The 15,164-nt window shown below is 34.8% G+C and overlaps 1 protein-coding gene across 1 annotated transcript in view; it reads right to left on the bottom strand.

The window, feature by feature from the left end:
* Positions 1 to 15,164, bottom strand: part of FHDC1 (FH2 domain containing 1) — a 51,834-nt gene that overhangs the window by 8,111 nt on the left and 28,559 nt on the right. The window contains 6 exon segments of the mRNA XM_051964035.1: positions 5,584 to 5,701; positions 7,534 to 7,604; positions 9,069 to 9,176; positions 9,273 to 9,343; positions 13,927 to 14,027; positions 14,141 to 14,226. Of these exon segments, the coding sequence (XP_051819995.1) occupies positions 5,584 to 5,701; positions 7,534 to 7,604; positions 9,069 to 9,176; positions 9,273 to 9,343; positions 13,927 to 14,027; positions 14,141 to 14,226 (555 nt within the window).

The raw sequence follows: 15,164 nt of genomic DNA, 5'->3' as shown, positions 1-15,164 counted from the left end.
CATAGTATCTCTCCTTCAACTTGATACAGAAAACAACAACAACAACAAAATTGAGTGGGGGGTCTCTGGCCCTATGACTTCATCAATACATCACCCTCCTGGTGTGAAAATGCCTTCTCTGATACAGATTGAGAGCTTTTTAAAAAGAGAACTTAGGGGAAAGACTTGAAGCCAAATCCTTCTGATTCTAAGGCTGATTTTTTTTCCCCACACACACCATAGCACCTTTCTAGAAAAAAAAATTACATTTCAAATTGTTTCTTTTTGCTAAGATTTAGAAAGTAGAAAACAAACAAGTTATAAATGATGACCCTAAGATGAACTATTATTTAAATGTCCTAAAAGAAGCTATCACCTTTGCCCTTAAAACAAAACAAAATAAATAAAAAACAAACACAAACACAAGACAAGGAGTTGAACAACAACAAAACCCCACACCAAATTAACATTCACCGTATCCTAATTCATGTTCTTGATTATATCTTTTGTGCCTGACCATCAATGATGAGTTTCTTTTTTGCTGTTGTTGTAAAAGATTTCAGAAAAGAAACAGAAAAAATGAAAACTATTTGGTAAACCAAAATCCTGGAGAAAGTATGCATTTGAACTCAGCCTAAGGCAATGGAGTTTGAGGGTGTGTGCTTACAGGGTATCTTTAGGGAGAGAAAGTATGAATATGAGGGAATAAATCTTTCTGTGTCATTTTCTCAACTGGGGATAAAAATGGACCAGTGCCAAAAAAAATAACTCAATCGAAGAAAAATAGGCTTCTTGACAAGACTGTACATGGTGGGTTAACTCTGCCTTGTTGGTCTGCTCTCTAGTTCCTGGGACTATAAGGAGGAAGACAGTACCAGCCAAGGTTATTCCTTGTGTTAGGGGAAGAAATTCTGTAGAAAATATTGATAAAAGAAAAATGTATTCCAAGGTTGGAGTAATCCTTTATCTTACCAAAGCTTATTTTCTAGGCTATATTTAATGTCAAAAAACCCCAGAAGAGATATGTTTATTGACACAAATGCTAAAAAATTAGAATCTGAATGGCCAAATAAAACTTAGCTCTTTAATTTTCAGGGACACCAAACAGACTTCACTACCAAATAATCAAAATACTTGGACTGACACTGGTTTGGAAATGTCCCAATGACATTGGTTTGGAAAGCAATAAAGATTTTCATCATATAAGCAGTCAAATTAGGGATTTAATATTTAAGTCAAATAATCAAAACTAGATTTAACACAGAGAACGAGGGAAAGATACAAGTGACAGCAAAGAACTAGAAACTGAAGAGGTGTCCATTCATGAGGAAATGATTGACCAAATTGTGGTATAAGGTTGTGATAGAATATTACTGTGCTATAAGAAATGATAAGGGAAGTGGTTGCAAAAAAAAACCTTGGAAAAATTATGTGAACTGATGCAAAGAAATGTGAGCAGAACCAGATGATCATACTCAGGAAAATACAATATCCTAATAATGATCAACTGTGAAAGAGTTAACTATTCTGATGAATACAATGATACAATTCCAAAGAACTCATGATGAAAAAAATGCTGTCCACCTTCCAGAGAAGTGATAAAATCTCAGTGTAAACTAAAGCATAATTCTTTCACTTTCTCTATTTTTCTTGCAAAATGACTAATATGGAAACATGTTACATGATTTCACATGTATAACTGATATCACATTTCTTGCCTTCTCAATGGCAGTGGAGGGATAGGAGAAAATTTAAAACTTAAAAATAAATTTCTTATTGTGGTATATGAACGTTATGGAATATTATTGTCCTGTAAGGAACGACCAGCAGGATGAATACAGAGAGGACTGGCGAGACTTACATGAACTGATGCTGAGTGAAATGAGCAGAACCAGGAGATCATTATATACCTCAACAATGATACTGTTTGAGGATGTATTCTGATGGAAGTGGATCTCTTTGATAAAGAGAGCCTTAATTGATCAAAGATGGACAGAAGCAGCTACACCCAGAGAAAGAACACTGGAAATGAATATAAACTGCTTGCATTTTTGTTTTTCTTCCCGGGTTATTTATACCTTCTGAATCCAATTCTCCCTGTGCAACAAGAAAACTGTTTGGTTCTGCACACATATATTGTATCTAGGATATACTGCAACCCATTCAACATGTAAAGGACTCTTGCCATCTCGGGGAAGGGGTGGAGGGAGGGAGGGGTAAAATCGGAACAGAAATGAGTGCAAGGGATAATGCTGTAAAAATTACCCTGGCATGCATTCTATCAATAAAAAATTATTTTAAAAAAATAAATAAATAAAATAAATTTCTTAAATGAATGTTAAATAGGAATAATGGAGCTTTCTTTAAAATGCTATGTAAAAGTATCAGCAAACATTAGCTATAATGGTGATAAATTAGAAGCCTTCCCAATAAGATCAGGTGTGAAGCAAAGATGCCCCCTGTTACCATATTACTTGATATTGTACTAAAAATGTTAGTTACTGCAAGGAGTAGAAAAAAAAAAAAATCGAAGGAATTAGAGTTAGTCAATGAGGAAACAAAACTATTGGCAGATGATATCACAATATAAATAAAGAATCCACTAAAGGACTACTTGAAATAATTAATTTAAGCAAAGTTGCAGAATATATAAGACTACATAAATTATCAACATTCCTACATATTATCATTAAAGCCCAGAAGCAAGAGATAGAAATAGAAATTACACTTTAGATTAACTTTAGATATATAAAAATACTTATGAGTTTACCTACCAAGACAAATTTAGGAACTATATAAACACAATTACAAAGCACTTTTCATACAAATAAAGTCAGATCTAAGCAAAAAAAAAAAAAAATCAATTGTTCATTGGTAAGCTGAATCCATATAAAAATGAAAATTCTACCTAAAAAATGAAAGCCAAAATTAATTTTAAAAAATTTTTAATTGGTTACTATTACCCATTACTTACATTTGAAAAAAATAACATTAAAAAACCTTCATTAAAGATGTCTATGAAAAAAAAAAAAGGTAGCAAATGGTCATATGAGGAGAGTGAAATAGCTGATGTACAGCATTAATGAACCAAGGGCTGAACTTGAAACCAAGTGTACCTGGGTTCAAATAGCATTTAGGACAATTATTATCTCTATGAGATAAAGAATTGACTTATAATTTCACTGGAATAGGGAACTCTCTGAGGAAATTCCCTCTACCAATAAAGAATAGCATCTCCTCTATAACTTAGGAGAATATCTATCTCTAAGATTGTCCTAAGAATCAAAAAATGGATTTAAATATGTTTTAAAATAATGTATTTAAATATTTTAAAATGTACTTAAATGCATTTTTAAAATGTTTTAAAAGCCTTGCAAACCCTGAAGCATTATGTAACTATCAATTATGGTTACTATTATTTTAGGATATTAAAAAAAAAAGGGGGGGCCAGCTTTTAGCACACTAGGCACATTTACAGAAGGATGTGGATGGGAATCATATAAAAAGTGAAATTCTGATTTGCATTGGTTGTCACAATCAACCTGAGCTAGGAACAGAGGCATCAGCTCATCCATATGAAGCAAAGCAGGACTTCAAAAACTCCTGTGGGTCCTCTCACAATCTCCCCACATCTCACAGAGCTAACAGCCCATGAGTAAGTAGCATTAGTCTTATCCTAGCCCACAAGTGTGAAAAGTTGCCACTTTTGTTTTTCACTATGGGAGATAAAAGGTATATGTCAGACTATATAATTAATGAGTCACTGTGAGCTGTCACAAACACGTCCACTCGGCTATTTTTTTGTTTATGTTATTCTGATCAGCTCCTCGGACACACCCAATTAGACTATTGTACTGAGGGTGTGAACAATCCCACTGCATTCTGTATCATCAAACCATCCATCTCTCACTTTTTTTATCTTACAAACAACCAAAGAGAAAAACACACAAATGACTTTCCTTCTCTGAGGAGGATTTCCTCATCTGGACTGAACTAGATTATGCCAAACGTTCCCTCCAATTTTATCATTCTCTATCCATTAGGATGACTCATTTCTCTGCAGACTAGCCTCAAATCCCATACCTGATGCTTGATAACTAAACAATTTAACCAACTTTTTAAAAAAAATTTTTTATAATTATAGCTTTTTACTGACAGAACATATGCATGGGTAATTTTTTAACATTGACCTTTGCAATCACTTCTGTTCCAACTTTTCCCTTCCCTCCCTCCACCCTCTCCCCTAGAGGGCAGGCAGTCTCATACATGTTAAACATGTTAAAGTATTTGTTAAATACAATATATATTTAACCAACTTTCTTAAGCCTCAGTTTGTTCATCTGCTACATCAGGAGTAGTTGAACTCTTAAGATCTCATTAGTTCTTCATCTATGGTCCAAAGCCTTAGCCTCCAGCCAATATTAGGGACAACAAACATTGGATATGGCTCCTCTTGGTTTCTCTACTCAAGACCTGAATGACTTCACTTCTAGGCATAAGTTGCACTTATTTCTCGGGGCCAAAGTTTCTTTCTCTGTCAGTGAGGATACTCTCTGATGTCCCTTTTCCAACTTCAAATCCTATCTCTCACCCCATAGCTTTGCAGTTTTAAGCTTCTCTCTGTGTTTTACAATACATATAGAAATGCTCATTTTTTTGCTCTTCATAAAGTTCTGAATTTTAAAAAAGAAATGAGGGAAAAAATGAATTCTATGATCTGTGATTTAATCTAAAAGCTGACAAACCAAACCAGGAAGAAAAGATGAGTACTGAAATATGACCATTGTTCAAAGCAGTGGAATCATGCAAATAATGATATCCAAATCCAATCTCTGATTTGACCTCTCTGAGGCTTTTTCAGGATCAAATGAGATGATGTGGACAAAGCATTTTGGAAACTTTAAAGCACTAAATAAATGTGAGCTATTATTTTTATGACTGTGTCCAATACTTTTTACTGAGAGAAGAGTAAAATCCCTATGTTTTCTAAGGTATATGACAAACAATGGGCACTGGAATATACATTCTCTTATCCACCCTTGAAAAGAAATGTTAAGGGCAACCCCCCTGCTTCTACCAACACACTCATCCAATTTGGAGCAGTCTCAAAGCATTCTGAAATTCAGAGATTTAATTGTGAATCCTCCACCAAAGCCTACTCCAATGCTTCATCCAAGTACGGATTCTCAAAATATATGCCAGCAGTGTATGGGTTCTGGCAAATCCTGCAAAGATATTTAGAGATGAGGGGAACTCAAAAGACAATCTCCCTCAATTTAAAAGATGAGGGAACTGGGGTCCAGAGCTGTCAAATAATCTACCCAAAGGTCACCCAGCTATTACATGCTAGAGATGGAATTTGAACCCAGATCCTTCTTGCCTTCCAGATCTAGTGCTCCCTTGGACATGGGCCTGGGAAGAGATTATTACTGCTTGAATACCAGGCTCACCTGATTCAGCTTTTCACCCAAAGAGTCAGACACCAGAAAGTCAGGAAAGGCTTAAAGGACTGTGATCGGTACTAGTTCAGGGAGTAGCCATGTCAGTGAAATCACAAGCCTTTTGAAGTGTTGGAAGTATAATTTTGAGCCACTAACAACAAACCTTAATAAAGGCTTTCATCTGTTGACAAAGCTCAGGATCCCGCTGGATATTTTCCTTTAGAGATCTTGTCCGTGCAGACAGTGAGTGAAGCTCTGACTCTGTGTTATCAAGAGATAATCTGAAAGAAGAAAGGCAGAAGTGAGCACTCAGGATGAGGAAATGAATCTAGAATATCATGTTTTAGGAATTATCATGTGTCCCAGAAGGACATCAAACAAGGCCTTTCCCTCTTGGTCAACATTATCAAAACAGAAGGTGAATTATTACAATAGTCTTCCCCATGGTTAGAGCTCTGAGGGTTTCCTTTCATGCTTTATTGTGGGTTTTTTTGTGTTTTGTTTTTGAGAGAAAAAATGATGACTCCTTCCCAAATCTAAAACAGCGATAGCCATTTCAAAAAGATCCTATCATTGCTTTGTCCCATACTGACAATCAGTGAGTCTAATGCAGTGATTTTTGGGTATGATTTCTCACAAAGAGATCTGAAAACCCTTTTTATAAGGCAACTTTCCAAGACTGTGGTGGGGTCAGGAAGGGGGGCTGGGGCAAGAAAGAGATTGCAAAAGAGATAGAGAAATGAGAGGAGAAATGAAGGGAAATAAATATTGATGCTTTTTTCTATTCATTAAAAGCAAACAATAGAAAAACTTAATCCTAAGAATAAGAGACAAGGTAGTCTAGTACTTCCTGTACCAATAATGGTTCTCTAACTAGAAAGGAGTCACATGCTGATTCTAATAAGAGGTAATAGTGTTGACAGTTCATGTTTTCATAGCACTTTAAGGACTAGAAAGCACTTTCCTGTTCATAATAGCTTTGTAAAGTAGTTAATATAAATTACGCTCATTTTCCAGATAAGAAAACTAAGGATTAAAAAAGTATAATTTTTCCCAAGGATCACAAAATGGAAATGTCTAGATTTGAACTCAATTCAGAGTTCCAGTTTGTAGCAAATGAATCACTAATTCATAAGTATTCAAAATCATTCATATGTTTTCATATAAATGGATGAGGGGACAGCTATCCGCAAGTTTGCTGAGGAAGGCTAACATGATAACAAGGAGACTGAAGTAGCCAATTCATTAAGAGGGCTATTTTCTTTACTACTGTCAACTCTAATTGTATTTGAACTCAAGCATTTTGCTTTCGTTTTAATCATTTGTGCTATTAATCAACACTAACCTTTTAAAGTTTTACAATTTTGTTAATAATACTACTTCATTCATTAGAAGCTTTGCTTTTCCAACAGACCAACTTTAAGTAAATATTTCCATATATTTCTTCCCACAGTCGATGTAGTGGATCTTTAATAAACTAATTTGCTAGGAACCTTCACCCTAGAGCTATACCTTAAAACTAATTCATGAATTGCTACTGGTTCATTGTTCTTATCACAAATGTTCTTTGTAACATTTCCTTATTAATCAGAGGGAAAAAATTGCTCCTAAGTTTCTTTCAGAAATTCACATTTTTCATGTAATGTTTTAAATAGCTGCAGCATAGTGGAAAGGGATTTTACCCTACATTTTATTGACTGCAAACCCTGTGCTACATCAAGCTGCTACCCTCAGGGTATAAACATGATTAGAATGATGTAGTCTGAGATCTCTTTTGGGTGTGGAGGGATTTGAAGTTCTTAATCCACTTTTTCCCCCTTAATCCGATTTGAAAACTGACCAGTTTTTAAGATATAGCTTACTTTAAAAAAAAAAAAAAAAAAACCAACCCAACAACAAAAAACCTCCAAACATTTTAACATTAATTCACTTAAAAAATGGCCACAGAAATATACATCCAAAGGCCAATCAAACAAAGGTCTAAAAAGTTAAACAAGATAAATGTTTTGGAAGATTTGAAACTTCTTCATGCTAAAAACTGGGAAATGCTTCAGTTATCTCACAAAAAAACAGTGAAATTCTCAAATTTTTCTAAGAATCTTCCCTTGCTTACCTGGCAGCATGCTGAACATGGCGTAATTTTTCAGAAAAGTTCAGAAGAATAACATCTTTCTTTTGGGCTTCCTAGAACAAAAAAACACAATAGCCATAGCATATTGGAGAGGAATTTTCTCTCAACATCTGAAAGGACTTAAAATTTACTAGTACCCTGTTACTCTGCTGAGAAAGTGAACTATGATGTTCTTAGGAGGACTAACCAGAACACCTCAAGTTTCAAAATAAATTGTCACTTCCCAGAGCAAGGAGCACCTTATCCTGCCATGGGATACAGTCCCTGGGCCCTACAGCTGAATGGGAGGAGGCGGTAACAGTTGAGCAGAGTCCATTGTTTCTAAGAGAATCCAATATTTCCTGCCTGAATGCCACCCATACCTGAGTGTTTGCCTTGAAATGATCAAGATATCTGGCAGCCGTTAAACCAGTTTGCAGGCTGAGTTTAATCAGAAGGTGCACAGCATGGAGGTGTTTGGATTCTGTGCCGATTTAGAGGATGGGAGGTGGGAGGGGAACAATTCCTGACTAATGAAACTTCACCCTACATGGGCAGAGACCCATCCCGGTTATGTCAGTGGAAAAGAGAAACAACGCAAGGCTGACAGAAACCTCCATGTGCAACCCATTTGTGGTTAAAAGAAGAACATATCTCAAAGGGTTTGAAAATGAGCTTTTCAACCAAATATGCTGCTAAAATAAATTAAAAATGAAAGTTGGGTTCGTGACATCAAAACTAGTTCAAATCAGTGGGACAAAGAGTTAAGTGGCTCATCTGGCAGCAGAGAAACAAACAAAAAAAAAAAACCCTGGCTACATCCTACCCCAGGCAATCCTTCAGAGAAGTTGTTTTTAGTGAATGTTTTTCTCTGATAATAAGGACTTATTCCTTATGAGAAGCAAGGGAAGAAATGAAGCTGCTTTAAAAATAAAAAGCAAGAATAAAACTTTATTTTTAAAAAGAGTATTGTATTCTATCTTAACCCTATCTGAGCAGAGATAATCAAAAGAAATGATGACTCTATTTACTAGGTGACTAGGTGGCCCCGTGGATAGAGTGCCAAGCCTGAAATCAGGAAGACTCATCTGTTGAATTCCAGATTTGGACACTTATTAGTTTGTGTGACACTGTCTATCTCAGTTACTCATCTACAAAATGAGCTGGAGAAGGAAATGGCAAACCACTCCAATACCTTTACCAAGAAAACTCCAAATGAAATCAGAGACAATTGAGCAATGTTTGTTTGTAACTAAAACTAGAAAATATCCCTCTCTTAGACTCATTTTGAAGGTATTTTCATCTTGGGTGAAGAGAAGGGATGACCCAAGTGTTCTGGAGTAGGAGGAGCATTGAAATCCTCAGGTGTATTTGCAACCAGTCAGTACGGAAGTTTACAAAGCATTGCTCCTTAACAAAAATCTTTGCAGGGAAATACTCCTCCTCCCATAAAAACAATAGCTTCTCTGACCAATCAATCATCTAGCTGGTCCATCTCATTCTGGCCCAGAGAGCCACCAGCAATCATTTTTACCTACCAGAGCTACAAAATGGAGCAGATTCATCCCTGGTTTGTTTGCTTTCGTGTCTGCTAATTTGAGCAATGATGACAACTTGAAACCCACTGCATTGCCAGCATAACGTCCCTAAAGAGAGAAAAATTCAAAAGAAATGGTATGTACCTTCTGGAGATTGCCACCTCAAAATGGAAAAGCCCCGTTTCCATTTAGAATTGGACTTACCGCGTTCATAATATTTCCAGCCTGAAGAACCAAGTGCAGTATAGAATGTAACTCTTCACAGGACATGAGCTCTGGAAAAAGGAAGATAAGAAAGGTCTTGAAGATATTTTCTGCTTAAATCTTGATCCCTTTTACAGCTTTATCAGACCAGTATCTAAACTGAACTTGTATACACACAACCAGGAAGGGATTAAAATACATAAAATATACAAAACAATGTAATTTTCTGTTTAACAAATTCACCTCCTCAACCACTACTAGTAATCCATCAGGCTCTTTGGTTTAGATTACAAATATACCAGGAATTATTTGAGACTATCATTAGCAACTTACAAAATAGTCAAGGAACAAAGTTTGCAAATATGAGAAAACAACACACAAATCAAGCCGAAGACAAATGTTTTTCTCAACCAGAGTCCTACTTATATTCCTCGCCATGGTTTCAAGGTAACACTGGGTTCTTAAAAGCTGTGCCAGTGCTGTACAAGCTCTGACAGGTCCTGCCAAGATTCAAGTACATGCCAGTCTATATGTTTTTCATCTCAAGGGCCCATTCAGGTAAATATAGATGGGGTCATTACCAGGATGCTGGCCACCAAATGGGGAAATACTGGGTAAAACAGCTCTTGTATAAACAGCCCAGAGATTTTGATCCATGTTGGCTGAAGGAGTATCCAACAAGAATAAACTATAGGTTCTAATACAGTCTTGCCACATGAATATATCTAGGAGATTTAGGCAAGTCCTGGGGGACTCAACAGTTTTCAAAGCAGGGATATAACTATAATCACTTCATATTTTAAAAAATTATCAACCATGTTTTAAAAAATATCCCTACTCGTTAGGGAAATGCAAATTGAAAGAACATTGATAACACACTCATAAAATCAGCAAAAATGACCCCAGACAAGGAAAATGACAAGAGTTAGAGGAGTTATGGGGAAATGGGCACTCTACTCTTAGTGCAGTCAGAAATCTATTTGGAACTCTGCTCTCTCCAGCCCAATCACTAAACAGCATATATCAATCATACAATGTCTATACCTCAAAGAAATCAAGTAAAAAAAAAAAAAGGAGCCATATGTATTATGTCTTTTAAGTATAGCCAAAACCTGGAAACTAAGGAGATGTCTGCCTATCAAAAGGGAAACAGCTGAACAAATGATGATATATGAATGTAAAGTTGCCTAACTGGCAAATAATAAAATGATGAAGACACAATTTATCAGAAAACTTGGAAATAACTTGCATAATGAATGTAGAGTGAAATGAGAAGAATCAAGAGAATTATACAATAACAACAAATTCAGCGCAGTCAATTTCAGAAGACTACTGACAAAGAACACTATCCACATCTTGAGAGATTTGATGAATTCTGGATGTATAAATAATACATATATATCTTCCATGTAGAATTTTATTTTGCTTTGTTATGTATATTTGTTACAAGATTTTATTTTTCCTTTTTTTTTTTTCAAAAACAGAGAACAGCTAAACATAGCATTCCCAACCTCCAATCCCCCAAAAAAGAAAGAAAAAGAGAATCAGTGAAATAAATTTTTTAATGTACAGAAGAGAACAGAGAAAAGTCAGAAGCACAAACAAGACAGCTTTGAAAAATAAATGCCAAAAATATTTTGTACTTTAAAAGAAAGCTATATAGAGATTCATAGTTTCATATAAAATTCTTTTTTTCTGTGTTACTATGTGCTCAGTGCAAATTTAAGTTCAGAATTTTTTTTTTTTTAAGTTCAGAAAAAATTAAGCCATTTCTAAAGAAATTGGTTTCCTCAATTTTAAAGCAATTGGGTAGCTCCCTTTTTGTTCTAAATTTAAGATTATAGCTCTGAAAATAGAGGCTATATGTCCTACAAATGAACTTTGCTTTTTACATCTTATTCCTTGAATTTCTTTTCTCAAACTTACTTTAAGACTGGGTTAAAAGGACAGGAAAGATTAAAAAGAGCAGGTGGTATTTTGTTTTTCCAATGAGATCCAAAAAAGCTTTTTTTCTTTCTTAACCATGCCAATAGAGCATGCAAATAATTTGCAAACTACTGTGCTTACAACATGGTCACCTTGCCTTCATTTCAAATCGATGGTTTCTTTCAAAACAACAATTAAAAAAAACATATTTCAGGTCTGCAACAAAGTAAGCATTTTTTCTATACAACCCATTTGGTGTTTATCACTTTAAAATGACTGTAAATGTTAGGTGAATAGTACCATAAAAGTTGTAAATTAGCTGCTCTCTTAAACTTATTTGCATATATGTAGGAAACCAGAAAAACTCTGATTTTAGGCATTGTAAATCACCTATAATATTTTGACATTCATCCTTCTATGCCTGGTATTACTGGAATTATTTTCAGTTAAATTACACTTGGATTCTGGTCTATGTTATGTTATCTAAGTAGGCCAGTTCTCTAAGAGAAAACAGATAAGGGCTATTTCTACCATGTCCATTAATTTGCAAATAATATTCAACTACATTCCTATTAGACATGAAAGGGAAAAAGTACCTTTTCCAACTAAAGCAAAATAAAAATCATAAATCCTTCAAAAATTGTAGCATGTGTCAAGGGGAGAAGAAAAGGATAATCTATGAGGAGACAAAATCAAGTTTTAAATTTTCTAATAAGAGGTAAAATAAATGGTCTAAAAGGACAAACATTTACTCAGCACTAGGGAATAGTGAACAAACAGGAAATCCAAATTCAAATAAAACAATAACCAGAACCCTCAAGGATGACAAAGAGGAAATCTAGCTGGCATTGATGAATTGTAGAAAAGTTCATGGACAACAAAATAATAGCTAATATTCATATAGCATTTTAAGGTTTGAAAAGTGTTTTCCAAACAGTATATTATTTTGTTTTATCCTCTCCAGGAGCCATTATTTTCTTCATTTTACAGATGAGGAAACTGAAGTTAAGAGAATGCTCAGGGCCACATAGCTAGTAAGTGTCCAAGGCAGGATCTGAACTCAGAATTCCTGACTCTGAATTTAGTAGTCAATTCTTAACCCCATACTGTTTCCAAGTCATAACTCAATGCGTCACAAGACAATACAAAGACAAAGAGAGATTCCGCAAGTCTACTGGTTCGAGAAGCAAGATTAAATACTCCCAGCAATCAAGACTTTTAGGGGACAGTGTGATAAGAACACAAACTCTAGAATTACTGAGATATGGGTTCAAATTCCACCCCTGACAAGTGCTAACCTGTTTAATCTTGAGCAAATCATGGAACCTGTGTGAACTTTAAGTTTCCTCATGTGTAAAATGAAGGAGTAGACTAAACCTAGTCCTAGATTTATATGAGCTAATGAATTATAGAATCACAGAGTTTTGTGGGATCCATCTGAAAAGGATCTCAGTGCTTCTCTGGTGCAACCCATATCTTAAAGGAAGCCCCATTTTGTAATGGAAATTAACTGCATTCTATAAATCCAAATATGAGTCATCCAAAGAAACATGGAAACTGAAAAATAAGTTAATAAGAAGTGAAGAAGACTCTATATAATGACAATAATTTGAAAAAAAAAAAAGTAACTGAAGGGAAATTGAACTGGGATGGATATGAGCTCTCCTTGGTCAAGGAGGGCAGGTTGTGAAAAGTAGAGGGCTAGGGATAGAAGACATGGTTGACTTTACTACTGTTTTTCTGTTACCAGGAAGGATTCAGATTCAATGAGGGAAGGAGAGGACACAGAGAGAAATTATTTTGTTGGTATTTTTTTAAAAAAGCATCAAAACTTCTAAAAACAGAACTTTTAAAGAAAAAGTTGCTTCCTGGAACCTTAGACAAGTCACACTTCACTTCACTTTAATTTAATTTAATTTAATTTAATTTTAAATTCCTGCAAAATGAGGGAATTAGACTGGATCTTCTTTTTTACTGTAATGACCCCTCCAGGGCCCTCTTCTCAGAATCATGTTTTTAAATGCATAAAAAAAATGCACATGATTACAGATATTATTGAAAAAACATCACTGAAATACAGTTTTCAAGATATTAAAACAAAGTCACAGAGACCAGGTTCAGGAACTCCTGGATTATTTGATCCCTTATGTCCTTTCTAATGACAATACTCTATGACCTCTCCATTTTACATTTAGGGTAGTATCAACAATTGGATTTCATCCAACTTCTACTCAAGTTCAACTCCTCACCTTCACTTGAAGGTGACCCTGGGCTCCTAAGGCTATGCTCACATTCTAACTGGTCTATCCAATCTAGAAGAATTTCAAGTACTGACCTGGCAATATGATACCCTTTTCATCCAATGATCACCTAAGCTAAGATAGAGAAACTTATCACCAAAATATGAACCACTATACTATGAATTTTGCTGGCATTAACATTTCATGAAACAATCTATCAGGGCAAAGGGTCCGCATTTTCTGCTGGGAGGAAGGACCGACACTGCTAAAATCATAGCTCTTTTTTGAAATATTCAAGACATTTCTAAAACAATAATAATTAAAATGCTACTATAGAGAAGTACCGGTTCTTTGCAAACAGGGGCTGTTTCATTTCTGTCTTTGTCCCCAGTTCCTGGCACAAGGCGCTTGAAAAGAGCTTGTTAAACTGAATTAAGTAAACGAAAGCACAACAAATGGCAGGCATAATCTCAGACCATGTTACTTACCTTTTGTAGCAACTCTTAAACTGGTCATGTCATCCCAGAGAGAAGAACATGAAGGTAAAAATTCCTTCTTTAGCACCATGGCTTCAATCCGAAGTGAATAGCTAAGAGACAAAAAGAAAAAAGAGAAAAAGAAAAAGAAAAAAAAAAAACCTTTACATAAAAACATCAATAATTAAAGAACTCACTCTAAAAAGAATAACTAGTACATCCTTACTTTGGCACCTGAATTAGGAAGTATATAAAGGAATCTGCCAGAGACAGCTTGGCTGCATCTCCACTAAATGTTTTTAATTTCTTTACCTAAAAGACAAATGAGAGGAGAATAGAGAAATAACAGTTTATGATCAAAACTTTAGCACTGCCTGAATTTTTTTTTAACTTAAAGAGTTAAATAAAATCATTACAAAAAGCAGAGATGAGTACAGACAATAAGAGGTTTTTATGATCACATACAGGCTTGTAGTCTACAGATTTTTTTTTCCCCCACATGATCATGGATTTGAAATAGAAAATACTTGGAATAAATATATGACCAATAAAACATCCTGATTTGGCACCATTAGGACATACTAAATGGAATACAAGCTACTCAAGGACCGGGATTATTGGTTTAGTCTTTCTATCTCTAACACCTCCCATGGTGCCTGGCACATGGTAGTCATTTTGATAATTGTGAAATTTAAATGATTTGAAAATTTTTTAATTAAAAAAATTAATGATTTGAAGTGATAAAGGATGAATTAAGTCTGAAGGAATATTCTGAAAGTGAAAATCAATAACATTTAAGGAAGAAATAGTAGATTAGAATATCATTCTAATACTTCCCTGGCCTGCTTTCCAGTAAAATTTTTACTCTGCTACTTTTTGTACATTAGGAACAAAGCACCCTTGGGAGTGATCTAACATCTACATTGTACCAAATTCTCGTAATAAACACTTTCATGGAAAGGAACTGGTATAATCTGAAGTTCTCAAATAAGATAAGAAAAAAATAAATATTCTATTTAATAATTGAAAAGATCTTCAAAACTTTCTTCCCAGGGTAAATTGAAGAAGGAAAAAACATACTCAGTTAAGGGCATCAGCTCACTGAGGTTTGTTAGCAAAACCAGTTGAAGAACATTTACACTATACAGAAATATAATTCAATATTAAAAAACAACCATTTCCTTATTTGTGTTCAAAATACTTTAATAAAACTAGAAAGTATAATTCATCAGTGCTATGTCCCCAACAAA

The sequence above is a fragment of the Antechinus flavipes genome, chromosome 6, assembly GCF_016432865.1.
Source record: "Antechinus flavipes isolate AdamAnt ecotype Samford, QLD, Australia chromosome 6, AdamAnt_v2, whole genome shotgun sequence".
NCBI lineage: Eukaryota > Metazoa > Chordata > Mammalia > Dasyuromorphia > Dasyuridae > Antechinus > Antechinus flavipes.
The sequence above is the reverse complement of the archived record's forward strand: the minus strand, read 5'-3'. Positions and strand labels throughout refer to the sequence as shown.